This window comes from Sminthopsis crassicaudata, chromosome 2, assembly GCF_048593235.1.
Source record: "Sminthopsis crassicaudata isolate SCR6 chromosome 2, ASM4859323v1, whole genome shotgun sequence".
Classification (NCBI taxonomy): domain Eukaryota; kingdom Metazoa; phylum Chordata; class Mammalia; order Dasyuromorphia; family Dasyuridae; genus Sminthopsis; species Sminthopsis crassicaudata.
Genome location: NC_133618.1, coordinates 276,993,965 through 277,013,586, shown reverse-complemented (window position 1 = coordinate 277,013,586; position 19,622 = coordinate 276,993,965). Strand labels below are relative to the sequence as shown.

At 35.5% G+C, this 19,622-nt stretch overlaps 1 protein-coding gene across 1 annotated transcript in view; it reads left to right on the top strand.

The window, feature by feature from the left end:
• The window catches only part of NPAS3 (neuronal PAS domain protein 3), a 1,108,236-nt gene that overhangs the window by 994,343 nt on the left and 94,271 nt on the right, over positions 1-19,622 (top strand). The window contains 1 exon segment of the mRNA XM_074289550.1: positions 13,463-13,581. Coding sequence (XP_074145651.1) covers positions 13,463-13,581 — 119 coding nt within the window.

The following is a 19,622-nucleotide window of genomic DNA, read 5'->3' as shown; positions in this document are numbered from 1 at the left end:
ATCAATATAACCTCCCAGTCTATGTCTTCTACTCCCATGTACTCTAAGCTTCTTGAGGGCAGGAAGAGTGTCTTATTTAGTTTTGTATCCTCCTTAGTATATTATCCCTTTGATTTTAAATTTTGGGATTCTAAAAGTATTATAAGCAACCAGAAAATGGTAATTTCTTTCTCCATATATTAGCTCAGTAGATAATTGAATAGATGAATGAATGAAAATTCTTAATCCCTAACCAGAATATATATGAAAGTATACAACTCAGCTAGAGTTTCTAAAACAAATATTGGCAAATGAAGTGAACATTCAAAAAAGTTAGTTATCATCTCTAAGGTAAGAGGCATCTTGTGGTACAATGGATAAAGTACTAAGCCTGGAATCAGAAAGACCTCAGACACTTATTAGTTGTGTGACCCTTGGACAAATTATTTAATCTCTGTATTCCTCAGTTTCCTTGTCTATTAAAAGGGGGATAATAACCATATCTATATGCCACGATTGTTGGGAGGATCAAATGAGATAATAATTGTGTAGCACTTAGCACAGTCCTTGGTACATAATAAGAGCTATAGAAAACATTAACTATTATTATTGTCTTAGCAAATGAAATATTGTCCGAGAGATGAATTGATCAATTTGTAAAATTAAAGAGTAAACTTTTGGGATGACCATTCAGAAAATCATATCACCTATTCCAATTATAGATCATAGTAACTCTTTAACCATTAGGAATCATATGGTTAAAATGAGCTTATACTACATACATCTGAGTTATAGAAAAGTAGGGTAATAACAATTCTTTGCATGAGCTCCTAGAATTGTTTTTTAATATTATTTTATTTTTTAAAATCAATGTGTGCAAACCCTTGATCATTTTATATCCTTCATCTGTAGATAAGCAATGATATTTTGTTTGGAGTGTTTGAATCATTGACTGCTTTTTCCAAGCAGCAGTATGCAACTGTTTCAAATCACAAGGCGCCATTTTTGTTAGTAACATAGATGTAGAACAATGAAAAGACATAGTGCATGTATATGTGAATTTGTGAGTGTGCATGTTCTTATGTAATATACCCCTATGTACTTCCACTCAGAAATAGAGTAAGTTAACAACATCTGTGCCAGAGACAGTGATTTTGGCCAGAATACTAAAAATAAATAAATTTGGCAACCCACCACTATATAGCCAACCCATTCCCTGTCCTTTGGGTAGGCTGCATAGAAGATTCATGTATATAAAATAGTGTATTAAAGTAAACTTACAAAAGCAAAGAGCAATCATTGCAACTGTAATTTTTCCTTCCTCTTTGGGATTCTAATTTTAAAAGCATTAAAGAAGACAGCTGCTCATGCTGTGATATGCGCTAAACAGCCTGAAGGATGGAAAAAAATATATTTGTAGCTCATAATAACTATTGACCTTTCTGATATACAATGTTCTCTGTGTTAGCTATTCTGTTCTATCAACAGTGAAGATTGAACATGACTTTTTAATAGAAAACATGGGGTTTCAAGCTGCCTTCACAAAGGTGTTTATGTATTGTTATTTTGTATTGTACTACAAAGACTAAGTCCTGATGCCCTTTGTCTGACATCATGTTTGTCCTAAGGAAAAAAAAAAAAGGAAGGATAGAAAAAAGAAAGAAAAAAAAAGAAATAAAGAAGAGCCTACTGTTATTGAGTATGTTTTATATGAGGAATTGGCTCATAACCACTTTATAGTTGTGATAAAAGCATTGCCACACTCGATCCCATACGCAATATCAGTAATGGAATCCAAGAGATGTCCCAGGAGCACACACTATATTTTTCTCCAGGAATAGATCCCTCAAGTGCCAACATTTACAGAGGGTTTCCAATAAGATTTAAAATACTCTCTTGCAGTATTCATAGTGTTTGTTCTTTGGAGTACAGAGACTGGCATGTAATGGGTCACACTAGATGTCATGTACTCTCAAAGGCTAGCTTTATGATACCCAGTTTTCTCCTTTGAACCTTCCTAGTACTTAGTGGCTGTGTATAGAAACACCCACTGGTAACAGCTTGACTTTGACACTGTGTATATTTCCCCAGAGTGGTATCATCCAAATACCAACTGTGGGGCAGCAGCATGAGGCAGCTGAATACCCTTCTCTCCCTCAGGGGACAGCCTCCCCAAGTAGTAACCCCTGCTTGCACATGAGAATATGAAAAACAACCCGGTGCATTTGTAATTCTCATTGCAGATAGGTTGGCAGGACCAGGCAGCTTTAGCAGAGAGCTAAATGCAATTGAGTTTGAGGGTTTTTGTTTTTTTTTTAACACTGAATGCAAGATCTTCATAACTACTGTCTCTGAACTCCAGTTCTTTTCCCTATTATGCTCTTGAATTTCAGTTAATGATTCACAGGTTTTTAGGCAAGAGCCAAAACCAAACAGCAAAGCAGGAAGAGAAGGAAAAAAAAAAGATTTGGTCCTAATCATTGCATTTTCTTTATATCTCCAGCTAGGTGTCACATCTGGCCCTAGACACTTCTTAGTTAGGAGATCCTGGGCAAGTCACTTCATTCTGTTTGCCTCAGTTTCTTCATCTGTAAAATGAGTTGGAGAAGGAAATGGCACTCTAGTATCTTTTCCAAGAAAACCCCAAATGGGGTCACAAAAAGTCAGACACACTTAAAACAACTGAACTACAACAAGCTACATCTGCTATCTCACAGGGGCCAATTAACAAGGCCAAGTTATAATGTTACTTGCTTAGCCTAAGACATAGATGCATATGTCTTGAAGCTACAAAAGCCAGAGAAACCAGATTTACAAAATGAAAAACAACTGCCAAACCAACGACACATTCTGGAATATTTTTTAAAATTTTGTTTGTTTTTATTCTTTTTTAAGGGATGACACATCAGTGTCTTCTTCTAAGAGAAGACGAAGCTCATCAAAATCTGACCTTTTGACTTTCTAACTTCTTGAGGTTATTCAGACAACAGTTTTGGCAGTATGGAACAATGGAAAGATTATTAGAACTTAGATTCAAATCCTGCCTTTGATACTTAAACCTATGTGGCCTAGGTCAAGGACACTTAACTGTCCTAAGTCTTAGTTTCTTCATGTGTAAAAGAAGATTGAACTAGATGTCTGAAGTCCCTCCCAGTACTAAATGAAATGTATGTGATAAAAGGCAAGAAAAGTAGAATAAAAGAAGTGGAAAAAATTTCCCCTTTGGAAGAAAAAAGTAGGTAATGGAGTTCTAAGGAAATTCAGGCTACTTTCTCAGTGTTGGTAACCTTGGAATTCTGTCAAATAACACTTGTCAGAAATCTCTCCTTCTGGGACCTTGAAGGATTTTCTCAGCCTAGGATCTCTCAGAAAGACCAAACTGAGAACAAAAAGCTGCATTTCCCCCTCCTTCTTCCCCAAATGCTAAAAAAGACAGAGACAAAAACAGAAATAGAAACAGAGAAACAAGAGCAAAAACAATGACAGACAGACAGACACAGACAGAGCCAGAGATCAACAGAGAGAGAGAGAGAGAACCAAAAACAGACAGAAAGAGACTAGACAAATTGCTTGCCTCAAAAAGATAAGATATCTGCTTCATTTCAACCATTTATCACATGCCTACTAAGGGCCAGATACTCAAAACAAAGCTGAGAATGAAATAATTACCATCAAGAAACTTACATTCTACTTAGAAGGGACAAATAATTAAATGACAAGTTATTTTTTTATTATAGCTTTTTATTTACAAGATATATGCATGGGTAATTTTACAGCATTGACAATGGCAAGACCTTTTGTTCCAACTTTTCCCCTTCTTCCCCTCTCCCCCCACCTCAGATGGCAGGTTCACCAATACATGTTCCATATGTTAAAGTATAAATTAAATACAATATATGTATACATGAAATGACAAGTTATTTGAAGAGTAAGAAAACAGTAGTAACCGGAGAAATCAGAAAAGGCTTCACAGAGAAGCTGACTCTGAGCAAAACTCTCTGGGAAGAAGAGGAAGAAGTTAAGGAGCAAATGCATTGCAAGCAGGGATGTGAGGGAACCAGTTTTAACCAGCTCCAGAGAGGCTATTATATTACCTTATCAGTATGAATATATACACCTTGGAAATTGGCTAATTCTGCAGAGCAGAGATTGGGTTTTGTTTCATTTTTGTTTTTATTTTTTTATTGATTGTCTAGGATTAAGAAAGTGATGAAGAAAATGCTAATAATGCTGATCAACCCTAAAAAATGTGTTATGGGTACATCATATTTTTTGTAATGCCCGAAGTACATCCCAGATTCTAGGCATAGAGGATAGCTAGTGCAAATGCTGAAAAACATGATATCTAATTTCAACTTCAGGGAAGAGCTTAGCTCAAGCATAATATGTAAGAAAAGGTACATCATGAAATAAGGAAGAACATGTAGGAAGGATTCAGATGGGGAGGATACAGAATGTTATGCTAAGGAGTTTGTATTTTATCCTTGTAATATTAGGAAGGCAGTGAAGGTATCTGTCGCTGTGCAGCAAATGAAAAAAGGTAGAGAGATAACACATCTCTATCCTAGCAACTGGGCAGTGTGGTGGACTTGAAGGCAGAAAACTGTCATATCTACCTCGATATTTACTAGTGATCTGACTCACCAGGCAAGTCCTTCAGACTCTCTGGACCTTAGTTTCTTCTTTTATAAAATAGCATCTGAAGTTGCAGAGTTGTTGAAATCAAAGGATTAGCATGCTTTGTGAATTGTAAAGTCCATGTAAAATTTTAATTATTATAATTATCATTGTCTTCACAGGTAAACATAAAATCCGATTGAGTTCCCTTCTGAGAGGGCAAAAATTTATAACCATTGTCCTTGGGTGGCACTGTTATTGAAGGAGAGATATGCAAGTCTTTATATGAGAAAGTCAGTATTAATTAAGCTTTTTGTTCTATAAATATTAAAAAGAAATTTAAAGACAGAAAAAACTATCTTGTCTAACTTCTCTTCTCTAGTCTTTCTTTCCCAGATATCTCTTTTTCTTTCATCCCCTGACACTTTAAAAAGTCTTTAGTTTTCTTGACATAAAATGGTTTCAATAATTTACTGATAAAATGTTACATGAATTTAACTTAATTAAAATTAAGAAGGAAAATACCTATACTTATGAGACTGAGACCTGTAGAAATCAGAAGAGGTGATATCTCTGGTTCTAAAAGGCCATGGGTAGAATTTTTTTAAATTATCTCTTTTAAATGTATGAATGTTCACTAACTTTCCAGAAATCTGGATGACGTGTCAACTTGGGCATTTTTTTTCCATCCCTGAAAGTCAAGCAACTTTATTTAAACTTGCAAGTGCATAGAGAGCTAGGAGACTCCCATCTTCTATCATTTATGTACAATTCACTCAGTCATCCGAATCAGCTCCTTTAGAGTCGTTCTGGTCTATTGGGCAAGTGTGGATACATTTGTAAATGTTTAGATAATGGATTAAAGCCTAGTAGGCTGTAACATTTCTAAGGGGCTTTTCAGAGTTAAATTTTTTCCAGTGATAAGTCTCTCAAATATCAAATCTTTATTATTTTCACTCTAACAAGCTGAAACATTTGCATTTCCCTGTACAGGTAGCTTACAATATCCTAAGTTTAAAGACCTATCTCTTTGTCTGATTGTTCAGTGCTTATGGAGCATCCATAATGCTCAATACATGGTCCAAAATGACAAATGGTACCCTCCCTGCCTTTTGGTAGCTTCCTTTCTAAGATGTCACCGTTCACAAGTGTGTTATTTTCCCTTTAGTAGGGCTGGTTTTTGTTTTTGTTTTCTTTCTTCCTTTCTTTCTTTCTTTTTTTTTCTTAATGAATTCTATTTTCTATGTTGATTACAATTTATGTTGTTTGTGTTTCCTTTCATTTAGATTGTCTTTTAAGGATAGTTTTTAGGGCTTTTTCCAAGGTATGAGAGAATTACTAATCTGGCCCATCTTAGTGGAAAAGCTCCCAAAAGAAAATGGGTTTTGGATGAAAGAAAAGATTAAGCGTGGGAGATGGAAAGTAGACATTTATTCTAGACAAAGGGCACAGAGTGGAAAGGGCTGGGTTTGAGAGGAAAGCTTACTTAATAGAAACAAAGGAATTGGGTTTGAGAACAAAAGAACATAAATAAAATTTACTTTAGTTATTTTTTTCTTCAATATTTTGCTAAAAGTTAACTTCTTAGGACTGAAATTTGTAGGTCAAGTTTTGGCTACGTATTATTTATTCTAAAGAAATTTATTACAAAAGTACTACATTTTAAAATAGAACTTAAGATAGCCTGAACTGTTTTTGTACCTAAAGTATGGCAGTGATGGGGAAAGATTTGTGGAAGAGGAGGGGGGGAAAGCAGGGAATAAATTCCCTGGAAATAATTTTGTTTCACCAAGAGAGGTAAAATACCAAATAGCTTCTGAGTCCTCTAAAATCTATCATGGATGTTTGCACTTTGGTTTGTCTCATGTATTGTCACCATGGATCTGAACAGAAGGTATATGAAGGAAAAGATTGGCTTAGTCAGTGAACTGAAGAAAAGAAAGGAACACACTTAACTTCATATCATAACAGCTTTTCTATTCAACCTGTTTTCAAGAACTGCCTTATTCTCTGTAAGGATTCACATTTTTCTCAGAATTTAAATTTTTCCAGTCACAAACCACATGGAGAAAATGCTTCTTTTTTTTCTTCTTCTTCCACTTATTAAGGTTTAGTATTTAAGAAGACTGTGGTGTTCAAGTATTTACTAAGTTAACAGGTCCAAAGAAATGGCTGCCACAGACCTGGGATATCAACTCAGGTCTTCTGATTTCAAACCCAGAATTTTTTCTTTTAAACCATACTGTATTCATTGAGTATGTTTAGTCATTTATCAGTCATGTCTGATATCTGTAACCCCTTTGGGGGCTTTTCTTGACAAAGATACTAAAGTAGTTTGCCATTTCTTTCTCAGCTCATTTTACAGGTGAGAAAACTGAGGCAAACAGAGTTAAATAAGTTGCCTAGGGTCACACAGTTAGGTATCTGAGGCTAAATTTGAACTCTTGGAGATGAGTGAATAAAGGAAATGAGATGGTTAGCCCTATAGAAGAGTTGAACTGTGGGGCAAAGAGAAAGGCCCAAAGATCAGGTAGATATAAGAAGAAACTGAATGACCATTTTCAGGGACATAGAATACATTAAGAAGGAAAGTGTCTTAGATCGATGGTGTCACACTCAAACAGAAAAGGAAGCCCTTAAAACAGTATATAAGGAATCCTGACAAATTGATTTAGAAAATCCCATATTAGCATTGTCTATTTTCTATTGTGTATTATTTATTTTTAAAAATATTTCCCAATCACGGTTTAATTTTATACCGGATACTCTAGTAGCACTGTATTTGACACCTTTGCTCTTAGCTGACTTTGAAGTCACTTTTGTTTCAGTTTGTAGAGATTGTTGAGGTTGAAAAGATAGGAACAAATTACCATGGCTGGAGAAATTGTTACTCTGGAAATGTCATGATGTATCTTAATGAACTTAGAATATTGTCTCATGGCCTGATGGAGGTGACAGGTAGGTTATATGGAACTGTAGTAATTCAAACATTTACTTAGCCAACTCTTAAAACTAGAAATAGTAGTTTTATTTTGGTGTATTTTTGTTTGCATTTTGTATTTTTCTGCCTATTCAAAAACCTTGGAAATAAGCACAAATAATCTCAAGTACTCAAACATTTCAAAGTACCATAAAAAGAAGAGTGGATGATAATCTTGAAAAAGATTTTTTTAAAGAAATTTTGCTTATTGGCTCAGAATTTCAACTTTGAAAATATGCTTATTTTTTCTGAATTCAGAACTTTTTTCTGATAAAGTCAGAATTAGGTTTTATTTTTATCATAAATAAGCCCCAAGCTTTACCTAACTATTTGCCTCATTTGGAAATTGTTGTGACATCATTTGTTTTGTGTTAAGTTTCAGGATACAGAGTTCGGATGCTGGTATATTTATGATAAACAGATAGGATTTTCTTTTGCATCCTTAGAAATGTTTTCTTCCATTCTTCTTTTTCACTTTTCTTTCTTCTTTCCTTTTCCCTTCCTTTCTCCTTTTCCCTTTCTCTATCTTTCTCATATTTGCTTCTTTGTTTAGTCTTTTAAAAGGAAAGTAATACATATTGTTTTGTTCCCTTCCCTTCTCCACCAAACACTGCTAAAGCATTTGCTCTTTGTACTTTATTGTATAGGTCAGTGCTAAAGATTACACTGCTTCTCCAGAAAAATTGGGACTTACTTTGTCACCTATACTTTCTCACATAATTAGTTAATAAAATCTCCACACTTGCCAGATGTGTGAATTTCTTAATAGCAGCAGCTATAGGCAATGTATTAGGATTGAGCATCCTGCATTCAAAGATAAATGCATAAAGCATTTGGGAATGGCAATATCATTAACAGATAAATTTGATGCATTTCCAGTGCCTAGCCTCTTGGCATTGGGCTGATACCCATTATGGAATCTTCAATAGATATTAACTAATAATGCAAGTCATCACACTTACCTCTTAACTATTTTATAACTTTTACAGTGTATGCAAAAACTGACTCTTCTGCCTCTAAAAATATTTAAATTTACTAGCTGTTGAAAGCCTTGAGGTTTGGTCTTTTTCCTTTATGTAGCTGTTTTCTGGGATAATTCCAGGAAGTTGAGTTGGGGCTCTCCTGGGCTCTCATCTTTCACCAGGCCTTCATGTCCTGAATTTCTGTGGGATCCTAGTAAGAGAGTTAACTTCTCTGTGTCTTGAGTCTTTTGTGAGTTGAAGTCTATAATGGTATATACCACAGCATTTTATATCTACAAAACTCTCTAAAAATTCTTCCTGGTTATAAACTTGGTTTAGTGTCTTTATTCTATTACCTGATCTTCTTGACATTGCTCTACCTTGCCTCCGTTGCCCCAAATCTTTTGCCTATTACCATTCCCTTCACCCCACCCCAAAATCAGGACTATTTTGGAGGAGGGAATCCTGCAGTTATCCTTTCCATATTCCCAGGGTTTAGAGGCACACACATAAAAACACACACACAAATATAAAGACCTCTCAATCTGAAAAAAAAATTCCCATAAAAATTTTTGCTTTCCCATTTAATTTCTTATGCCAATCCACCATATAACAAAGTCACAATGGGGAAAGTCACTATGTGGAAGAGACAGCTGTATTTCTCCTCTCTACACAAAGAACCTTAATCATAAGCATACAAATTTAGGGGTGGTAGGTGCTGCCAGTTCTCTGATTTTGCAAATAAAAGAATCCCAAGCTCAAGAAGTGATTGTTTCCAATCCCTCTTCTTTTTCCCCTTCTCTTTCCTGCCTCCCTTCCCACCCCTTCTACCCTCCTCAGCACTGGAAAACAAAAAAAATCCTGTAATATAATCATAGCTGAGTCAACTAAATTTTCATTTCACAAGAAAAACTTTAACCCCAATCTCTGGTTCCAAATCCAGCCCTTAATGTGCTTTTCCATAATGCCTCCCTCAGAATGGTATTCCTTACTTGAGGGAGGTTTAACTTGAAGTTAAAAAAAAAGCTTCTCTTCAGAACCTGATGTTTGTTAGGCCTGTAAAATATAGATTATACTGCTTTTCACATTAAATATCTCAGTGCCAACTGGTAGATAAATGGGGAGAGGGATTATTGAGGGGGCAAAGGAAGATCCTTGGGTAATGTGCACAGTAAATGCCAAATCATAATTCCAAAAAATTCCCATGCTTCTTGAGACATACAACCACCCCAAACTATGGGACATTGTGGTGGTTTTTAAGCAGCTTTTTTTTCCCCCACAACTTGGGTTCTTTGTCCATGTCTAACATCCCTTCCTTTTTCCTCCCTCCCCCACATACCACCAAAAAATGAAAGTTAGAACATACATTTAGACTTTGAATCTTTGTACTTCAAATGAACTGAGCTATAGCTTTAGCATTGGCTATCCAGGGTTTAATTAACATTACCTTCATACGTTTAGATAATTACTATTGCAACACAGTGGGACTTGTGGTACTTAAGGCCTCAGTTAGGGCATAATGTACTGGGCTGCCTCTCCCACACGTGCCAGGCTCTAGTCTAGCATTTTTTCACTCAGCAGGAAGCTTGCATGCTGTGGTTTCAGATCTGCCCTGTAAGTATTATACTGTAAAGTACCACATAATAAAAACAATCATAATTGCTAATGATGCCTGAATTACCCACACATCTAATATCTCCATGGCTTCTTGGTTGTTGGGTCAAAAGGTACCCAGAACCCTGACCCTGAAAACATATTTCACATCTTGGGAAAGTTCCATTTCTTCTCAGCTATTGCAAACATGATATTGCTGAATGGAGCAGAATTTCTGAAGCTGGGTTTGTAGTATGGATTCTGATGGCTTCACAGTAGTTTGAGTCTCTAAGGACTGGTGCCAATAAATGGGAAAGGGACCAAGGTAGATTGGCATACTTTTCCATTTCCACCAGTATGAAAAAAAAGCTATAAATTAAGTCTAACCTTAAATGTATAATCTGTCCTTGGAAAGAAAAAAAAAAAGGATATAGCATCTTCAAGCTCTCAGCATCCCTTACGAGAAAAAATTGGTTCTAAGGGTCTCTGATCTTGTGTTTTAGTAAAATAGAACCGCACGGCTGAGTGACAGTTCTGATCTAAAGCATTTACGTTTAAGTTTTGATCTCTCTGCTTTTGATTAAAACTAATGAGCTCATTTAATTCAAAATGGGAATCTCTGATAAGAGAAATAAGGTTGATGTGATTGGATTAGAGGGGCAAATTAAACTCTTAGAGCAGAAGTTTGTGCTTATATAGTGTATTAAAAAGCTGTTGGCGTATTATGGCGTGTTAGATGATGAGAAAAATTTCATAGTAATTCATATTTAATCAGAAGAAATGAAAGTACTAAATATAACATGGCTCGGCTTCTCCCTCAAGTGATAAAGAGCTGTACATTTAAAATGACATCGAATTCCAGCTCTCTAAAACCAAAAAAAAAAAAAAAGAAAGAAAGAAAGAGAGAGAGAGAGAAAGAGAGAGAGAGAGAGAGAGAGAGAGAGAGAGAGAGAGAGAGAGAAAGAGAGAGAGAAAGAAAGAAAGAAAAGGAAGATAGAAAAGAAAACCTTTAAGAGAGAGACACAAAAGAAAGGGGTACTCTTGCCAGTTGGTTTCATCACAACAGAATGGAAATGTATAAATATGGCAAAACATAGTCATAATAAGACAAGGACTATACAAAAGGAACCCTAGATCACAAATATCTTCATTTTCAGCATGTGACAGATCATCTTCCTGCAATCTAGTTTCAAATTTGATGTGGGGAATGAAAAAAATGAAAGTTTCTTTTCCTTAAAAAGATAGGGTCTTTCTATACATATTCAAAGATACTATATAAATATAGACATCATGCATCTTTGTGTATATATGTATATGCATATAACTATATCTATTATTCCTACTGGGGATAGAAAAATATCATTAATAAGATATGTTAGCATGAAAATTCCAAATCATGTTGAGAGAATATGGTGATACACACACAAGGAGATACACACACGTTAGTCCATGTTTATGGATGTATATATGAATGCTTGTGTGTGTGTGAATATATATATATATATTTATATCTTTGTATTATATCTATAGCAATGGATAGAGATATAGCTAAGGATAGAGATAGAAATAGAGACAAATATAGATATAAATAAAGATAGATATAGATGTAAATATAGGTACAGATATATAATTTTCTGGTGTTTACAATTACTGTGACCTGGAATCTTCATGCTAAAATCTCTTGATGAATTATTTTTCTCTACTAGCACTGGGGACAATAAGTCTGTTATTATAGTAATCCTCAGAAGACTTTGGTGGTGGAAAGGGAACAGGGGAGCATGATAGTGATCCGTTATATTTGGAAGAGTGAATTTGTACTTTCAAATTAACATTGCTTTGAAGATTTTATAGAGAAAAGTCAAAATGTACAGTCTATGAGTTCTTCCAAAGTAAATAAAAATAATCTGTAATAATAGGACATACAATGTGACTGGGGAGACCAAAGGCAAGTTACTTAGCATCTCAGTGCCCTAGAGAGCTTTTTAAGAATGTAGGTTGCAGACCATGTGCCAAACCTGCATTTATAAAAGGAGTTTCTATAAAGGAAGCTCCCTACATAGATGAAAATTACAAATCTGGACCCTGAAAGAAAACAAAAAGTAATAGATTGTTTTTAAAGATTGCTACCTTCGTTTTGTTTGTTTATTTGTTTAAAATAAGCTAGGCCACATTTCTGAAACCTGATCATTGATGTAAGGCTGGAAGAGACTAGAGGCCATATAGTCTATGCTGTTTATACAAAGACTTTGAAAGCTCAGAGCTCAGAAGATAGATCTCATTGAGATGCAGACAAATGTGATCCATTCTATCTTCACAAAATAAAGATGGAAGGAAGAAGTCAATATCTTGCCTGAAGTAAGGAACTAAAAGACAAAATTGCATTTTCTAATCAGAGAAAGGGAACTGAAGGAACTATGGGTTATAGAAGGGCTGCCAGTGGCAAGCTGCTTACTACCAGGGTTCTATTTTTGCCTTTGAATATGGGACAAAGCAAGAAATATTAGTTCTAAAGACAGAGAACCTGAGCTTATTATCAGTGTGGCATTGGGTAAATCATATAAGCTCCTTAAACTTCACTTTCTCCTTCTGTAAAAGAAGAGTTAATTAGCTTTGGAGGTCACTTCTAAATCTAGATTTATGAATTATAAGCTTTACCATATCCATATGGCTCCCTGGAATTTTTTTTGAAAATCACCCAGTTGGAAAAAGTTGTCCCTTCAGTTTATCCACAAGCCAAGGATATTTATCTCTTTAAAATAAATGAAGTAATTTTCAGGAAAGACTAGACACCCTCCCTATAATGTTATTCATTTTATTAAAGGTACTTAATGGAATTCTATGATTCTTAGGGTTTACAAAAGCTTTGCATCCTTTTCAGCAAGACAGTAACCTAATGATGTTGTAGAATTCTGATCTATGCTTTTCAGAAAACAGGATAGAAAGAATCCCTTCTCTTTCTCTTATGACCACTACCCAGGTACTGGCTATTCTTAGAGATCAGTGGGTCTCTGATTTTCTCAAAGCCTCTGAGGACCGGCGAGTCCTCATTCCAGGAGAATCAAAGCCTTAAGTAACTTTGCAATTATATGTTACAAGAAGTTATGAGTTAACAGGTTGAAAATTTTCTTGATAAAGAGCCTGAAAAGGAGTTATTCTGTATACATTTTTTTTTCAAAGTAAACATTTTCTAAATGAGGTAAATGATTACAACACTCTTAAACATCCATCAGTCATTTATTTTTAGTGAGTTCAAGCATCGCACCTGAAAAATAGCTCAGAGGAGAGGTGTACAAATCTAAATCATGTGTGTATGTATTTTTGTATTCCTTAGTGGAATCAACAAGCCCCAGTCTACTAACCACTGACAACACCCTTGAGCGCTCCTTTTTCATCCGAATGAAATCAACTCTGACCAAGCGCGGAGTTCATATCAAATCGTCAGGATATAAGGTAAGCCTGGCTCCAGATTAAGAAACATTTCTATCTCTAGTCAACCCCATGTCATTTGTGGTTGGTTTTTCTTGCTGTTGTGGATGCATGTTATACGCGTGGTCTTGATCGGTGCAAAAGCTTTTTAATTACACTCCAGCCTCCCTTTGGGGACTCATTAGAGTAGTCAGTCTCACTTCAGCCTTTGCTGTTATATTGAAGTGCTCCATATAATGCCCTTTCTTAAAACACTTCTCTCTGATAGTCTCAATACTATAGAGAATAATGGGGATGTGATTTGACGGAGAAGGTAAGTTCAATTAATATCTTTCTTTTAGGTCACTGTTATAAAATTGCTGTTCTTGGGAGGAGTCCAACTCCAACCCTCTATTTCTCTTACCACTTTGTTTTTTTAAAAACAAATGTTTGTTGATGGCCTTTTTTACATTGCTATTATTTTCCCCACTCCAAGCTAATAGGCTCTTTGCCTTATAACAATCTATACTAAAGCAAAACAAATCAACATATTAGCCACATCTCACAATATATTCCTCATCACGCACCTAGAGTCTATCACTTTTCTGTTGAGAGACCTCTCATTTCCTCATTATGGTAAAGAAAACAGCTCTACAAAGAAAAGCTTACTGTTCTAATAATATACTAGTGTTCTAGAAGTCACTAGGGCTCTTTAGCTAAAACACTTTGCATGAACCTGTGTGCATGTACACCCACACATATAAAGAAGATAATTATCTGGGAGTTGGAAAATATATTTTGAAACTATCATTAAACATTCCATAAAACCCCATGATGTGCTTTTGAACTGTGTTCAATAAACTTATAAACTTTAGATGTGACCTCTAGCATTGTGACAAATGCATGTAAAGTCATAGTGATCATTCTTATCGTTTTAAAGTTAAGAACAGGAGGATTCTGAGCTTAGGAAATTCAAACGTTGCAGTTACCATAGCAACATAAACTAAGCCTACCTAAATACCTGTGAAATTTATGAGATGCCTTTGGCAACTTGAATGGTATATCTATTTTGACAACACCTTTACTGGTATCTTGCATTTTAGAGGTCAAACAAAAAGTTCCATGATATGGATGTGACCAGTGTCATCTTTCTCAATTTCAGAACTTGATGAGTACTAATACCTCAGTTCCATAAGCTCAGCATAGCATAGTGAGGGATTTTACTTTCAACAGATCCTTTTTATCAGGAATTAAGATTTCCTGCCTAGGACTCATAATCTGGCTCTATCCCTGTACTTCAGAGATGAAGAAAGAAGGAAAAAAGTGGTAAGTTTCAAGGATGGTTAGAGCTCTGCCTTTAACAGGGCTGTTCTAAAATCTGGCTAACACATATGAAACAATCAATCTCTAATTGACTGAAATTTGACATGAGCACAGCCTTTACAAGGCTAATTGAACTAGTTGTAGCTGAACTGCATAAGCTTGGAGTTTTATTTTGACTTGGGAAGAGGGAATCATAATATCTTCTTTAGGGAAGAATGTGGAAGTTTCTTCCTTTGGTGTTGACTATACCTCTTCCCAATTAAGTGTTTAATATTAATGAGTTCAAAATAAGATTAATACTGCTGAGAAGCACTGTGAGGGCAGGAAAAGTGCATTTTATTCCTTTAGCAAGGCAGTAACCCAACCATGACTTTTCATATTGCTGTACTCTGATCCATGCCTTTCAGTAAATTGCCACAGAAAGTACAGCCAAGGTTCCTACAGATTTCTTAGCCTTGTGGGAATACCTGTAGGGAGTAATCAGTTATCTCTCATTCTGAGACATCATTTGAACCAATAAAGCATTTCTCTGTGAACTAGACTGTAAAACTGAAACATTGCACAATTAAGACTGGAAATATATGAGAGACTCTCCATGATCTCTTCTATCACAAAGTGACAGAATTTCTCTTATTGTCCCAACCCCATCCTGATGGATGGAACTCTCCTAAGGTTACATCAAAAACTTTCAGTGTCTTGTGTTTGTTATTCTGAAAAAGATGTCACACTCACCTCGTTGAGACGAAAGCCTTCCAGAAAGCCTTTTTTAAAAAGAGAAACTTCAGGAATTTCCCCCCTAAAAATCATATAAATCACTTTCACACACATCAGCTTCCCTATTTACTCTCATTCCCATCCCCAAATGTCCTTCATTAATTAACCTGATTTGGGTTAGTGGCAGGGTTGGTGAGGGCACACTGACATGACACAGCTAAATAACATTGCTATTTATCTGCTCATTCTCAGTAAGTAAATCTTGGGGCATATAAAACATTCAAATAAAACTGGTAATCACCCTGCCACCACATAGTAAACACAAATAAAAAGAAACAACGATGATAATTTCTCTGTGCTCACTACAATTTATTACCCCTGCACTCTAAGGGCTTTTTTTCTCTTAAAGAGACAAGATATTAAACACTGTCCCATGAGAATAATTTTTACTTTCAAATTTTAATAGGGGCTTTTCAGATTTAGGGACTTTCATTTCCTTTTTATTTCCTTTTTTCCTATCTTTTTCTTCCCTCTATTTCTTTCTATTCTTAGTAAATACTCAATCTTTTTTTTTTTCAGTCTTATTTGACTCTTCCTGCCCTTACTGAGGGTTTTCTTGGCTAAAGTACTGTAGTGGTTCACCATTTCCTTCTCCAACTCATTTTATAGATGAGGAATCCAAGACAAACAGGGTTAAGTGACTTGTCCAGGATCACACAACTAGTAAGTGTTTGAGGCTTCATTTAAACTCAGATCTTCCTAACTTCAGACCAGTACTCTATCCACTTAGCCACTTAACTACCCCATTTGTTAATATTACTTTATCTAATTTTCTTTCTTTCTTTCTTTCTTTTTTTTCTTTTTCTGAGGCTGGGGTTAAGTGACTTGCCCAGGGTCACACAGCTAGGAAGTGTTAAGTGTCTGAGACCACATTTGAACTCGGGTCCTTCTGAATTCAGGGCTGGTGCTCTATCCACTGCGCCACCTAGCTGCCCCCTTTATCTAATTTTCTAAGGGAATTTTGAGGACAAGGAGAAAGCCCTCTAACCAATGCCTCCTTTCATTATTATTTTAGTGAGAAGTTCAACATTTTAAAGTTAATATGTCCCTCAGTCCCCTCATTATTCTTTTATCATAGTATCACACTTTTCTCTCTAAACCTTTGCACAAGTAATAATTACAACTAATCCCTTTATCTGCATCCTTGAAGTCATTCCATCTCATCTTCTATAGAACATCACTATAGCAATCCTTTCATATATCTTAAATCTCTCCTTCTCCATTGACTTCTTCCCCTCAACAGAAGACCATAGGATTTATTATAGATGGAAAAGAGCTTAACAATCAATTCCCTCAGTTTTCCTATGAAAAATCCAAGTCTCAGAATTTAAATGGCTTGTCCATGGTCATACAGCCAGTAGGTATCAGAGAGATAGAATTTGAATCTGTATCTTTTTACTCCAAATCCCATGTTCTTTCAACAAATCTCTCTGCCTCTTTCTTCTTCCCTCCCTCTCCCTTCTTTCTTTCCTCTTCCTCTTTTCCTCCCTCTCCCATTCTTTCTCCCTCCTTCCCCTCTCTTTCTTACTTTCCCCTTTCTCTCTCTCTCTCTCTCTCTCTCTCTCTCTCTCTCTCTCTCTCTCTCTCTCTCTCTCTCTCTCTCTCTCTCTCTCTCTCTCTCTCCCCATCTCTTTGTATGTATATATGCTACATGTGTATATATGCATGTAAGCCTTCCTAATCCTTTAAACTTCCTATCTAGCTATCACTAGTGACCTCCTAGTGACTAAAATCATTTGAACTATCCCAAGTAGTTCATACTTTTTGATATCTCAGCAGTATTTGACACTATTGCCTATACACTCCACCTGCATTCTTTTTCATCTTTTGACTTGAGACACATATTTTACTGGCTCTCATCCTACCTACTAACCAATTCATCATTGTCTTCTTACTTAATATCAGGCCAAACCCCTCATCCTAATTCAAAATCCTTGAAGCAAATGTCTTTAGTAGAGGTTCTATTCTTGGTTGTCCTCCCTTTCCTTTCTATATACTTTCCTTTATCAATCTCATTCATTCTTTTGGCATTGATTATCGTTTCTACATAGACAATATTCAAATCTATCTGTATCCCTGAGTTTTCTTCTGAGCTACAGACCCACATTCAAACTGCCTATAGGCCATCTCCTCCTGGATACACTGTTGATAACTTAAGCTTGACATCTCTAAAATTGAGTTCATTTCTTTTTTCCCGATCTGTTCCTTTTTTTCACTTCAACACTTCCTAAAGTAACACTACTATTCATCTAAAATCTCATGTTGCAAATTTTGGTATTATCTTTGGTCCTTCCTTTTTCTTCACTTCTCATTGCCAATCAATTATCAAGCCCTGTCCTTCTAACCAATCACCACTTCTCGGTTTCCATTATCTGATATTTCCATGCTCTCACCTGGGTTCTAATTAGGTAAAGCAAGTGAAGCAGCCACATTCTGGTAAGCCGTCTCAACAAACAAGCTAAAAATCAGGTTGAGGGTATCCAACAGGTTTTATTATACCCATTGGTGAGTGAGGGACACCTAACCCAAACATGCAAAGACTTTTCCCAGTGAAATGGTGGGATGAGAACAATCTATTCCAATGGCCATATAGGTGGCTGAAGCAAGCTACTTTACTACATCAGGGAACAATTATCAGTAAATGTTATTAAAATCATGGCATGTAAGAATAAGATCTCAAAAATTACATAGGCTACTTTGGCAGTTAGTAGGTTCCTCCTCAATGAATGTCTTTATACAAAGTCAGGTGAGTGGTATAGGTAATTCTAGTTCATATATGGGAGGGATGAAATGGTCTCTCAAATAAACCTTCTAACTTTCCAACCTTGAATTCTTATATTCCCATATGTGGCAGTGCAATGAGGCTTTTGTAAAGGTGTTAGAAGTATTCAAGATAAGCTAAATTAACACCCTTGGAAGCCCAGCAAAATCTTAGTGAATTTCTATAATCAATCAAATATACTATAGTATTTCTTCCCTGTGACTGTGTTTTAAAAATAATCCCATGAGTAATGTTTCTTTTCTTCCCTGACTTATTTCTTGGCCTGATATATGTTGAAATATGTACCATAATTCACTTTCTGTACATTCAACGAGGCATGTGTTTACCAAACTTTATTTCTCATCTAAAGTTAACATAATATTTTTAAATTGGGAGCCACATATTCATGTTAGAGACTTTAAGATTTTATAATTAGAAGCTGTGTTGTGAATAGATTTTTTTCATATTGTTCACCATCTCATATTGTCCATGCTTTTCCTCCTCTTCTGTTAGTATAGATCATGAGCTGTTTTTGCTACTGTGTTAGTCGATACTTTGATCATTAAATTTGATGGAGGAAAAGATGGTCAAATTAAGTTAAGATAGAATTTAATAGAGAAAAATTTGCAGTTTGGCTAAAAAATAGTCTGAAATAAAGATACAGGATCTAAGTAGCATGGCTAGACAGAAGTTCAGATTTTAAAAAAAAGAGCTCAGGTTTTCAGTTAACTGCAAGTTTAAAATGAGTAATCTCTGGAATATGGAATTCAAAAATGTTTCTGCAATCTTTGGATATACTAAGACAACCATAGTATGTAGAACAAGAGATATGTCCTGATCAGATCTTATAGTCAGTTCTGGGTGTCATTGGAAGAACAAAATTGAGAAAACAAAGAGAAAACAAAGAATATGGCAGGATGGTCAGGGGACTGAAAACCAAGCCATACCAGTATTGGTTGAAGCTTTAATTTGAAGAATAGAAAATCTATTGAAATCTCAATAGCTATTATAATTACATTTATTCCTATTCCTTTTCCTCATTCTAACTTATAAATGCCTATCCCATGGCAGAAGGATTAGACTTTTTCAGCTTGACGCCAAAGGGTAAGGTAAATAACAATGGTAGGATGCCTAACATAAGGGAAAATCTTCTAGAAATTAGAGTCCTCCAAAGGGAGAAAGAGCTACATTGTAGAAAAATGAAAACCTTGTCTCTATAGGTCTTTGA